Here is a 13,520-nt window from a genome sequence, read left to right on the forward strand (position 1 = left end):
GAGGAAGAAATTTTTTTGTACCCAGTTTATGAAAGGAAATGATTAAGCATCTGCAGTATCATAAAAACCTATTTTGGAACTAACACAGAAACTAATATGCCAAGAAATCCACTGAAGCTAACAGGCACGCTCCGTTTGCTTCGTTTTCACCTAAAAGACTCAGGAGGAAGAGTGTACAGGTTCACTGAACAAGGGCATCCATATTTTTTTTTCCATTTTTTGATCATCTTAAAATAGTTAGCTGCAATAAGTTCCTACGTAATCAAATGTGTGTTAAGAAGTCTTCATATAACAAAACATTTGTTGTAAAAGATATTGATCAATTTGTTCTAAATTATTTTGCATTTTCTTGGAAGTTACGACACGAAAAAAACGAAATTTATACAAATAGTAGAACAAAAAAAGTACAACTATCCAAAGTATTGTCAAAAAATATATTTTAGTTTTTTATAAACTATATAATGGGTATATAAATGATAAAATTTGAAGGTTTTCTTGCTTTACTATGAAATTGTATTTCTTTCCTTTACAACAAATTATGATTTTTATCATTGTGATTTTAAATGAGGTATTTATTAGTCTTCCACAGAAGGGGTCCATATTTCGGCATTTGTACTTAAAACACATTTTCTCCTATTAAAAAAAATGCATGGATTACTAAACATCTGGAAATAAAATATACATGTAATCTCCATGGTATCACAATGCAAACATAACATAATAGAATAAATAATTATTATTTGATATAATTGAAAAGAAGGAATATGTATTAGCATTCAATGCTTAAAAGCGACGAATCATGATCCTGCAGGAAGAGATACTCAATAAGAAGGCTTTGATTTGTGTAATTGAAAAATATCTATGACACAACCATATGTGTTATTAAAATATCAATTCTTTTAGTCTACGCATATTTTTACTAGTATCGGAGAAAAGCATCACTTGATGAACTATCATCATCTCTAAAAAAAAACGATGAAATGAACTGTCTCTATATCCCTTTTCATTGTGTTTCTGATTGGTCTTCCGAAATGCCCTTAGAGTTATATTTCAATTATGCAAAATTTATTATCACGGATGTACATTTAATATACATATTTTTATATATCCTTTTTCTAGTTGACTATGTAGTATTTATGTCAAAAAGCTTAAACTTAAAATAAGGATGAAAAATCTAAGTGTAATTACTACTTATTTTGTATAATTAATTGCAACAAGGGATTATCATTGTCACTGCTCAAACAAGCACAGTACATTTGAAGTTTGCTTTTTATTCGTTTCATTTTAAATTTATTTTAAGGATATATGTACAGAGAAACGAAATATTGTATTTGTAAAAAAATATCGATACATTAAAAACTTTGAATAGGGAATTCTAGTAGTTGTATGAGATTTTATAATGTGTGTCTTTTTTCTTAATTTCAACAACTTCTGACTAGGAAAGTAAATGGATGAAGAAAAAAATATCCTGAACCTATTTATGTAAAGTAAATGTTTTTTTGAATAACGTTTCTTCTGAGAAATTAAGTCAACCTTTGTGATTCATTTCAATTTTGCATTTAGTATTAGAAGATCCAATTAGTTCTAAGAGTGGGGGTTTTATGACTTTATCCCAGCTTTGGAAACTACAATTTTATGTTAAGTGAGACAAAATTAAATATAGTACTTTAACTATAATGGCGTGGGAGAAGGGAATCGATTAGTAAGGGACACATAAATGAAAAATAAATATACTTAAAAGTATAAACAAGTTAATTTATTATAACTTTTTTAGAAAATAAACAAATAAAAACAGTACTTTGTTAAATTATGAAGGTTGCATGGTTTTAAAAGGTTTTTCGAATCTAAAATAATTCACAGGTGAATTTAAAAAAAAAATTATTGAAATTTGAAATTGTTATAACATTCTGATCTTAAGAGCTATAAATCCTTATTATTTTCTTTCTGGAAAACAAAAATAAAATAAAGAACAGCAAAGTAACCCAAACAGTTGTAAGGAAAGAAGCTAAACTATACTTGAATTTATATTAAGTCAGGAACAAGTTGCTATGTGAGGAGGAAAAAAAAGAAATGAACAAGAACATCGATGTCGATCCTAAATTATACTCTAAATCGAACAAGGACCTATCTTCAAAACTTCCAATCCGCTTCTAAGTGTTACTTTCCGTTATTGAAGAGCACAATCATAAAAGATACTTAGTACTTATGGCTAGATGTTCTCTGCACAAGAATTAAAACCTAATGATAACTACTTTAGAAAAAAAAAATACTGCTCACATTGCCAACTTAATAAAAAGCACAGACTAAAAAATATTTAGAATTTAAAACTCTATCGATCCGACATCTCTTTTTTAAACGATAAAAGTGACAGTTTTACTAATTCTAATTTTTTTTTATGGTAGTGTTAGAAATAACATATACAAAGCTAATACATGTATCAATTAAAAAAATAATTGGATAATTTTTGTTAAAATAAATCTACCAACGTTGAAATCTGTCACTTTTGTTGTCCATGATGGTTAAACTTTTTATGAAATAACCCTTAAGTAAAAAAATATAGGGGTTATGAATAAACATTTATATAAATTCACCAATATTTTTATTTGAAATTATAGAGCAAAGTAATGCTGAAAGAAAGTTGCTTTCAATTTGAAGATTCATTCACAAATTCTTTTTACTTGTGAATATATTATAATTTACAGGAAAGGATTCTTTACAAGAATACAACCAAATAAGTAAATAAATAATAAAACGAACGAAAAAAGAAAATGAAAAAATTATTTAAAATTCTTTCAAATTGCATTTTTGATATAAATTCAACATTTATAAGTATATACATATATATTATGTATACATGCTATAAGATCATGCAACTAAGCAAGAGAAACTCTTTAATAAGATGGGGAAAATAATATAATAAACGATAGTGGAATTTTCATTTATAAGCTATATAAACATACACAATAAGATGTTGTACTTACTTGGTATTCTATTGATGGCCCTAAGGGGTCGAAGTACCCGTACCGTGCGTAGTGTTGAAAGATTTAACTTTTCTACTTTTAAGCAGTATTCTAACGCTCTGAAAAAAAAAAAAAAATAAGAAAAAATATTTTGAACTTTCTTAATCTCTCATATTTTAATGATATTACAGTTTAACTAACTTCCTTATTCAGAATGCCAGTAAAATAAGTGTTTTAAATCACATTTATTCATTTAATTGGTTTAGACCAGTGGCTAAAAAAAAGCCAAATATTGTCGACTCATGATAAAATATAATAACACATTATGATAAAGTATAATAAAACAATATGATAAAATGTATTGAAATAATATGGTAAAATGAAATGATATAATGTGGTGTGGAATTAAAGTAGATGTGGATAATTTTTTAAAAGTCTCTTAAAACTGCAAAGTGAAGACGTTCTTCTCACCTCTTCGGGGAGGCTGCTCCATATCCATATAGTTCGATTAAAAAAGTTATGTTGGGGGGAATTAGTATTTGCCGATGGCTGAACTAAGTAAGAGTTGGAAGACAACCTAGTGTGGTACACCTTACTACATACCTTGGGCTTGATATTACAATGAGTCAGTCCATTAATAACTTTAAACATCATAACCACATCCTCAAGTTTCCTCCTCTTTTCAAGCGACAACAACCCGACTAGATGTAAACTAACCTCATAGGATATATCGCCGCATACCATCTTAATAAAGCGTTTATATACATTTTCAAGAGCTCTGATTTCCTTTCTATACATTGAATTCCACAACTGGGAAGCGTAGTTTAAAATAGGCATAATGTATGCTTCATAAAGCTTCTTCATCAGCTTCATATTTCTGGTATAAAACTCATTTTAACAAACCCAAGCGCTCTGTTTGCTTTTATAACAATACTGTATATGTGAGTTCTGAATTTCATATTAGGAAATGCCAGCACTCCAAGCTCCTTAAAGATATCCACATTCTTGATCTCTCCAAGATCAATAGCGTCGCCCCAAAAATCATAAAAGAGCACTTCTCAAGATTTACAGGAACTCTCCGTCGGTCGCTCCACCTCAGAAATTCTCTGAGTTCATGTTTGGCCTACTCTTCTGAGTGGCAAACAAGCTTGGTGTCGTCAGCATACATATATATTTTGGATCTGAGGTTGTCGCACAGGTCATTAATATAAACAGAGAAGAGGGTAGGTCCAAGGACCAAGATGAGGTACAGAGGATGGGACACCTATTGAGCTGATCCATTGCTGTTTATTAGAACTGATTGTTCTCGATTTCTGAGCCAAGATGAAATCCACTGCAACAGTTCACCCTCAATCCCAATGCAATATAGTTTGTGTTCCAGCCCACCATGCAGCACCTAGTCGAACGCCTTGCTGAAATCAAAGTATAAAAAATATGTATCCAGTGAGAAGTCCCTACTTCGAGCAACATCATCCCAGAATGATATCAAGTATGTAATACAAGATCCTCCACTTCGGAATCCATGTTGTCTGGGATATCAAATTGTGTTTCTCAAAAAAAATTCTCAATTCAGAATTGATTAACTTCTCCATTAGTCGAGAGATCTGGCTTATGATGGTAATTGGTCGGTAATTACGAACATCCTTATGGCTTCCTTTTTGTGTATTGGGATAATATTAGCGCATTTATATTCAAAAGGCACCACTCTCTCCTGCATCGACTTGTTGAATATCATAGTAAGAGGAAGTAAATAACATTACTAAGCTTCTTCAAGAAGAAAGCACAAATACCATCAGTACCCAACGAGAAAGAACTATTGAGGGAAGAAATGCTATTAGGACAACTGATTCTTCAAAGAAAATCTTGGATAGGCGAGGACGGTTCTCTGGGAGTGGTTGATCAAAAAGATTTGTAATGCTATGATCATCGGTCATTCGAGTACCGTCATCCAATTCAAATTCGTTAAAAGCCTTATTGAGTGGCCCTGATTTGTGTTTCATATAAGAGAAAACAGGATTGATTTTATTTTTATCAAAGTTAGCTAACAATTTATCATCAAATTTACGTCTACTCAAAGACACCAGAAGTTTAACATCATTTTGGAGAGCTTTATACTTTTCTATGTCTTGAGGACATGGGAATTTTTTGTATTGACAATAGGTTTTTCCTTTCTTCCTTGCTTATAAGATGATGCTCCGATTCGTCCATGGAGAGCCTTTATTATTATGAGATTTTTTTGTTGGGAATGTTCTTATCAATAAAAGAGTGAAGTATATCACGAAATGCAGACCACATATCCTCGACGCCTGGTACCATGTTCGTGGAGATATTCGGGGTGGAGAAAAGTGAAACCCAGTAAATGAATAACAAGCTTGTTTGGATTGCTATAGTACTGGTGTTTTTAAAATCTAGGGGGAAGTTGGGTGACTCGTATAACTTTTTCAACTTGACGATGTAATCAGCATCAATAACAATGGGTAGTGATCTGAGAGGGACATCTCCTTCATGATGTCGGTCTTAATATTACATTATGAATTATAAAAGATTATATCTAATATGTTTCCTTTGATGTGTGTAGATTCAGTGATGTATTGGTGGAGAAAGGAGTCAAGGAAAACCTGGATAAGTAGATTTGCTGTGTTGGAGTAAGGTGTCAGAGTATTCCAGTCAACTGCAGGAATATTGAAGTCCCCGCAGATTATGGTGGAGCTATTAATTTCTTTTATGAAAGAAGAGAGCGCAACGTCACTTGTGTTATTGGAGTTGGGGATCTGTATACACACATACATTTCAAATTTTGAACTTGAATCGTACACAGTTGACAAAATTCACCAGTGTTTCTGGGGATTAAAAGCTCGTGTATAATTACGGGAGTAGATAGCAACCCCACTCCCCTGGATTTGGTGGATGAGTTGCAATCCGCTCGAAAAATTAGAAAAATGTTGTTTAGAATGATTTCGGAATTTATATGATCAATTAGCCAAGTTTCGGTGATACAGATCAATGAAGGCTGATGTTCCTCAATAATCATTTGAAGTTTATGAATCTTGTGGAATAAGCTACTGATGTTTAAATAAAATGTCTTTAGTTTTTCCTTTTGATGATTCTTAGCTGCCCAGACCTTCTTACAAGCTGAAAGAGGTCTGGGTTTGCCGCGTTTTTTTTTCTTTAAAATCTTCATTTTGTAAGGGATGCTTTGACATCCACATTTTGTATTTTTTTGTTTATAATAAGTTCTTTGTCAGGCCATCAACGAACCCCACTATAATCGGGATGGGTGATTCTGTTTACTCCTTATACCAAAAGTGTATTAGATTTTACATTTTTCAATCCCAAACTTTTCTACAATTATCTCTTTCGACTCAATTTCTGACGCAAGACTATAAATGATCATTTTTCTTCTATTCTCTTCTCTCTCCCGTAGTTCATAATCAGTCCATTGTTTGAGACTATCTAGTTCCTTTTCCCCATTATCAACTCTCTTGTTTGTTGATTGTATTTCATGAGTAAGTACTTCTAATTTGTTATTCAGAGACTCAAAATTCTGGTTGATAGATGTTAATTTTTCCGTTAGGTCATCAATAGTATACATAGACTGAAGAGAATCAGAGGTCTCCTTGTTTCTTTTTTATTTTGTCATTCACTATTTCAAAAATTCATAGCTATTCACAAAAAATTTAATTTTTTTTTAATAGCTATGAATTTTATGTCAAGATGATAATAAGATAATTTTAAATAGATATAAGTGATATAGATAGTATATAGTAAAAAGAATATAGAATAAATACTCTTGACAGTTCTTAGAGGTAGTTGCAAGTGAGATTTGAAGGATTGCACGCCCGGTAAGTGCAAAGAAGAGTTTTTACTTCTGACAGATCTTGGTTGTCCGTTGCAGATGAATCAATGTATTACAAAATGAATTAATCAACATGTTAGATTAGAAGAAGGCACACATCAAAGCAAAAGAAGTAAAGAGGGAGAGTAGTAAAAAAGTGATATTGCACGATGTGTATGAAGTAAACGACGAGATATAAAGAAGCCAAAATTGATTTGAATAGACACTTAGCAGATCAACTGATAGAATAACTCATAGTCCAGGAAAGATTTGCTATTCAATGTATTAAAAAAAATTAAATTCACTATGAGCTAAAAATACCAATTATATGTAATTAATATCACAGATCCCACAACAGACGTCTTCATATAGCGAGTATTTTTCTTATTAAAAATCAAAATCATATCCCCATTGTTCATACACCAAACTTGGATATTTTAATACCAGATGATTTTTTCATTTCTCTTTGAATAACTTTAAACTAAGAGGTTTTAAAGGAATACGTATCTTTTACAAACAAATGCAACATGTACTTAATAACACGTCTTATTCCGTAACTGTGGATACATAGTTGATTAAATAATTATTCTTAAAACTGTTGGGTTTTCAGGAAAAAATCCGGTTCAAAAATTAATGAATTGGACAAAAAGCACATAATCTTTGAATGGTATTTTATATTAAAACGCCAATTTTAGCTCTCAAGCGTGGGATTTTTTGCTTTCATGGAATTTTGCAAATTTCAAATAATGAAAATGAATTGAAAGAATCGTTTTACTTTTTTGCCATATTATTATTCTTAACGGTAAGTAGACGTTTCTTAATACTCCAACACATGACAAAAATTTCTTTTTTTTCCCAAGAAAGCGTTGAAATCTTGTAACTCGACCAAAACTACACCCACTTTGCTACTTCTTCTATAGCCTGATTGCCAGCATGATAAAAAGTATATCATTTTGATGTAAAAAATTTCGAGCTTTTTTTTTTATTCACTCCCAACCTAAACTGACAAAAGGGGAAAAAAACTTATATAGCCAACCTTTTTGTATTTTTATTGATGTCAACTGTGACACTAATTTTTTGTTGTTTTCTTTGAATATGATATCGGGTGTTTTGTTGAAATATGAACACTTACTAATTTAATAATTAATGAAGGTTGAGTGATATAAATTAATTCATATTTCGATATATTAAAGCATCAGCAATTAGCTACATAAAACAAACAAGCATGATCTCTCTAGTCTACGTTGAAGTCGACAAAATGGCACTTGTACGTGATCGACAAATTTCCATTCCCCCACTCCATCAGTTAAGCGTCTCCAGGAGCATCCTATACACCGTCAACAAGTCTGAAACAATGGAGAAGAAGAAGGGACCTGTTAAAAAGGCCCAAACAGGACCCGTAAGAGTTAAAGAAAACAGCCCAGACCAATCTCCTCAAGTCTAAAAGGGACCATGCAAGAAATCTCGTGGTTTCACACCAGAATGTCCAGAGAGCTATTAAAAAATTGGTTATAAAGCACATTTTGAGATCAGTAATGAAAGAAACACATCACTCATTGCAAGACTCTTTGGAATGAGTTTTGTGTAGTTCTTTTGAACTCTTTTTTTTTACTCCACCCCCTCCCCTACAGCCCTCATGCCAACCCCATTAACTACAACTTTTTAGTGAATGTCAAGGAAAGGCCTGTAGTGTCTGTCATCCAAACTCTGATGTCCTCAAAGCCACTGTAAGCCAGCGTTGGGACGCCAAGACAGAGGAATACATCTGCATTTGGTGCTAGACCTTCCTCAGCCGCCTAGATCCACCATTTCCAGAAAAGGTGGCACATTAATGGTTAAGAGAACTCAGGCATACATCTATTTATAGTATTAATTTTGTTGAAATTATATTTTTAATTAATAAATTATATCTTATTGAAGTTGAAAACTCAAAATATTCCGATTTTAATGGACCACTCGCTTTACAATATACATAGAATTGGAGTCCTGGATTTATATGAATCAGTATAGAGGGTATAAAATCCTATGTTATAACATTTTGGAGTTTATAATACGTCGGCTGCCTTTAATCATACAAGAGGAAGAATCATGGGAACAGATGAACAAAATCCATGGATCTTTGTTTATTTACAAAAAAAAAATAAAAAAATGTAGAGGTGTAAATCTTCAACAATAAATAATAACAATTATAACATTGTTAAAAAAATTATAAAAAATATAAACCCTTAATAAAAATACAACAGCCACAACTCATAAGTTATTCATAAATATATATGCATAAATTAATTAACACATGTACTTCGAGACTTAATAATATTTCTCGGTATAATTAATGAAAATATATACGTCTATATGGACAGAGATACACTCAGTACGTATATACTACATATGCTGATGTCTCCATGAGGAATATTAGTTAATTAGTAGCATACTATGTACATACAAGGAACGGATTAGTCGGCTAAAAAAAGAAATTATTGTAACTTACATTTTCATACAATAAGGGTAAGAATACACAAGCCTTCAAAATTTTACTTAATCGTTTAAATTCCATATTCAATTTCTAATAGTACTTGATAAGTTGATTAGGGATCTGCAATTAGTTTTTACGTATATAATGTGAATTTCGATAATTTTTGAGTAGTTCCACCCATTTTATAGGTTTCATTCATTTTTTGAGCATGAAAAAAATTCCTCATTTATCCATAAACTACGTTTTGTTTTGCAAAATTATATATTAATTTTAAATATGTACTTATATATACTAGATAATCATATAATCATTAGAAAAGTCAATTTAAACGTTAAAGAAAATAACACCATCTTTTAAGGGTATTGTTTGAAAAAAACACCTTTTAGGTTTTCAACTATTTTTACATAAAAGGAACTTATTTTAAACATGATTAATTAGGGCTTCATTTACAAAGGACTATTTGGTTTTTGAAGGTCTGGTACAGCTGCAATATTGATTTGAACTTTTTATAACTGGAATTTATCGAGGTAAAGTACTGAAATTTTATATTTTTTTAATCAAATTCTGATTGTTTCTTCTTATTTGTTGCAATAAAAATGGAAAGAAATTAATTCTTCTTAGACTACAACTATATGTCAGAGACCCCATCATGAATCATTGAGCTTAAATTAAAATATTGGCCAACTACAATTTTTTTCAAATATATACAAAGCTATATATTTTATTCAATGTGAATATCTGTGTGTGTGTGTTTGCCGGGAATTACACCCAAACCAGTGTAGAAGAGAGAATAAGACACAGGATTTTTGACAATAATATGAAAAAGGAGCAAACAATAGTTCAACCTGAATATTTTTTCTTCGCTAAACCTTATAATCTCTTTGAAAAAAGGAAAAGAGTTCAGAATTAATATTAATTTTTTAATGTCCCGGGCAATGCCAGACATACTTACTTCATCTACTTGTAAAAAAAAAGTACAAAATACATACCAACATCTACAATGATGTAAATCCGGTTTATTTTTTTAGCTGGCCTGTTAATTTGTAATTGGTATTATAAAAAAGATTTTTTTTTCTTAGCAATTATCTTTATTACGTCATTTTTGAGTAATGAACATCCTTTCCTAAATAGATTTAATCAACAATCAACAACAGGGACACGACATGAGAACGAATTAATTTTAAATCCTATATTTCCCATTTAATTTTTTAATTTTTCTGAGTTACTTTTTCTTTTCTTCTACTTCTAATTTAAAGTTATTTTCGGAGTATACAATTGAGAAAGATAACTTATCATAAATTGGTATTCATGTATTTTATAAATTGACTTGATACAATAAAAGAAATGTTTGATTAATTAAATATATAGTTATGTGACTAAGAGATCCATAACTACGCCAATCTATTGACTCAGACGTTATAAATTATTCATCAAAGAAAAGAAAAAAAAAAAGTAAAAAAATATTAGGACCGGATATGGCATATATATTTAATTAAAGTTAGTGTTGTATTAGAGTCAAAATTTTCAAGTTTGGTAGAATTTAAAGTTTTGACTTCTGCGTCGGGTTTGAGAATTTACTTATATTATAAATAGAGTTTTTCCTTTGGTATACATTAAATCTTCTAAAATACTATTAAGAAATAAATGTTTTTATTTTTTCATTGTCTTTTTGATTAGTACTATAAGTTATCGGCCCTATCGTTATTATTTTCCCATTTTAACACACAAAGTATTAAAGTCCATGGCAGGATCCTGGGTAAATCAGGAAACAAGTATATTACTGGTGGTGGGGGAGTTTCTTCAACTCCTCTGGGTGTACTCGGCAGTCACAGAGGCCAAGGCCTTGTTGAAGAAGGTCTTCAGGGTGCAGGTGCTATTATGTTGTCTCATGGAGGCCTTGTACTCCAATAGCAACTAGATGGAATAGTCTAGGGGTTGAGGTGTGGCCTCTGCTGTGGCCAGAAGTCCATTGCCTAGTAGTTAATGTTGGACTGGAGCCACATTTTGGCTCCCTTTGCAGTGTGAATAGGTGCTCCATCTTGGTGGAACACACTGAGATAATTGACAACGTTGGACTGAATCCATGGGATAAATTTGGTGTCTAGAATTTTGACGTACTCATGAGTCTTCAGTCTGTATCCTACACGGAACAACATGGGATTTATAGCCTTCCTGTTGGATGCTACCCGGCCTAACACATCACTGAAGCAGGGTGTTTGTTAGTGGAGAGATATCGGTGGTCCTCTGCTAAACCCTCCAATTGTCAAAACTAGATCATTCTGCCTTTTGAAGACAACAGTAAAGTTCTTCTCATCGGAAAGGAGCATAATAAGTCTACAGGTTCCCTAAAGGTGGTTCAGGATCGTTTTTGGTCTCTCCATATGGACTTTTCTCCTACCCGTTTTAGACCTCTGAACACCGCTGACGGGGACTTGTTCATCTTCCTAACCGTGTCAGGAATGGAGAAATAAGGCTTTTTCTTAAAGACCGACTTCAGGCGGCTGACGAACATTGAGGGTTTTCTACCAGCTCGTGAGGAGTGTCCCAGGTCCTTTCTGACCTTCCACCGCATGGAAATATTGTAAATCGTCTTACTTGAGGCCAAAGTCTGCTCTCCGTGGCCGTCTGGTACAATCCCGCGTGGAGCATTGCTGCAATCTCAATCCTCTTTTTGTACTGTGTGCTCATGTTGGTGACTAGGAGAGTGTTTTTCTTAGCAATTGACAGCTAGTTATGTGCTCTACAACATTGCTAATCGGAACATTGTAAATTATTACTCTTAACCTCTCGAAATTTGTATAATAGAGATATGTAAATAATAACTATTGGCCCAGTACATTAACTATTAATCAAATATTTCAATTTAGGAGTATTAGAGTTGAAGTAAAGTCAAAATTTTCAAGAAATATTTCGGGCAAACTCCAGTAATTTTCATAAAATTTTCTGCTCCTGTAAAATTGATTTTTTTAGCTTTATGTATTACTCAAATGTAACTCTGATAATATCCATTTATAATATTAACACATAAGATATTTTTAGATACATCTTCTCTTTCAAGCTTTATAAAAAATATTTTCTAATTCTTTTTGCCATTTAGTCATGTTTTTAGTTAATAAAAATGAAAATTTGCGATTCATAAATTTAATTTAATTTTAAATTTACAGTGTGTACTGCAGAACTACAAAATAATGATAATTTATGTTTTTATTTTTAGAAGGACTTCATTTGTTAACAAAATATATAAGCTTAGTAACTAAACAACAGTAATATTTTACTTCGAGTTTGCTATCAAGACATAACTCCAAGATCGAAGGGGTGCTAAATATTTATGATGTTTTTTAAATATAACATAAAAATATTATTTGGCCCTTGTCCTGAGTAGATAAACTATCTGTTAGGATCTGTAAGCGTGTGGCAGGCCTTGAAACTCGTTATTATTATTTATTTTTGATACAAAATTCGAAAATAAAATGACCAAAAAAAATTCTAGTGACAATCAAAAAACCTAACTTTATTTTAAGGGGAACTACAGTCCCTCCAACCCCCCCCCCCTATGGACACCCCTCTTTTATGGAGGCTTCGTAGTAAGTTATAGAGTAATATTCAATTCTCCGAGCGGCATAATAAAGTGTTATCAAGATAGGGGCGTCTTCAGGGGTTGGGCTGGAGGGGCTGTATATCCCACCCAAGTTAAGGAATTTTTCTCTTTATTAGAATTTTTTTACCTCAGGATAACAAAATTTTAAGCAATATTGGTGGTAAATTTTGGAAATATTTTGTGAATAAATTTAGATTGTGAAACTTTGTTAAAAAGTTATAATTTAAAAAACCAAGCCTCTTCCTTCCCAAATCTAATTCTGGATACGGGGGAAAGCTTTTTACCAACATAAATTAGTAGTTTTATTCTATTTGTATCTATTTCTACTCATCCAATGCCGGCTTATACTTTCACCATCCATGTTTAATTAAATTTAAATTACAAAATACTTGTAATAGTCAATATTAGAATAGTTTGAGAGTAAAAAAATAAAAGGCCTATCTATGAAGGTATATAGTATGCATAAATATAAATTGTTATTGACAGTGAAAACCCCCAAAAAATGGTATCATAGTTTTGTATATTAACTTATTCAACGTTAACGTAATTTCCAAATTTTTATGTTGGTTGAATGTTTCCCGAGATTTTACAAGAGCTTTTGAATGAAAATCCATTTATTGGCTTATCTTATCAGTGATGAACTCATTGTCAGAT

General features: G+C 31.6%; 1 protein-coding gene and 1 long non-coding RNA gene across 3 annotated transcripts in view; one reads left to right on the forward strand and one right to left on the reverse strand.

Moving 5' to 3' along the window:
* Positions 1–13,520, reverse strand: part of Ca-alpha1T (Ca[2+]-channel protein alpha[[1]] subunit T) — a 490,322-nt gene that overhangs the window by 82,028 nt on the left and 394,774 nt on the right. For both annotated transcript variants that reach the window (XM_071887138.1, XM_071887140.1), the window contains one exon: positions 2,982–3,079. In XM_071887138.1, coding sequence (XP_071743239.1) covers positions 2,982–3,079 — 98 coding nt within the window. The remainder of the gene's footprint in view (positions 1–2,981; positions 3,080–13,520) is intronic.
* On the forward strand, positions 7,456–8,172 carry LOC121114118 (uncharacterized). The gene is made up of 3 exons (XR_011779277.1): positions 7,456–7,597; positions 7,656–7,738; positions 8,034–8,172. It is a non-coding gene; the product is annotated as an uncharacterized lncRNA (long non-coding RNA).

This window comes from Lepeophtheirus salmonis, chromosome 1 (genome assembly GCF_016086655.4).
Source record: "Lepeophtheirus salmonis chromosome 1, UVic_Lsal_1.4, whole genome shotgun sequence".
NCBI lineage: Eukaryota > Metazoa > Arthropoda > Copepoda > Siphonostomatoida > Caligidae > Lepeophtheirus > Lepeophtheirus salmonis.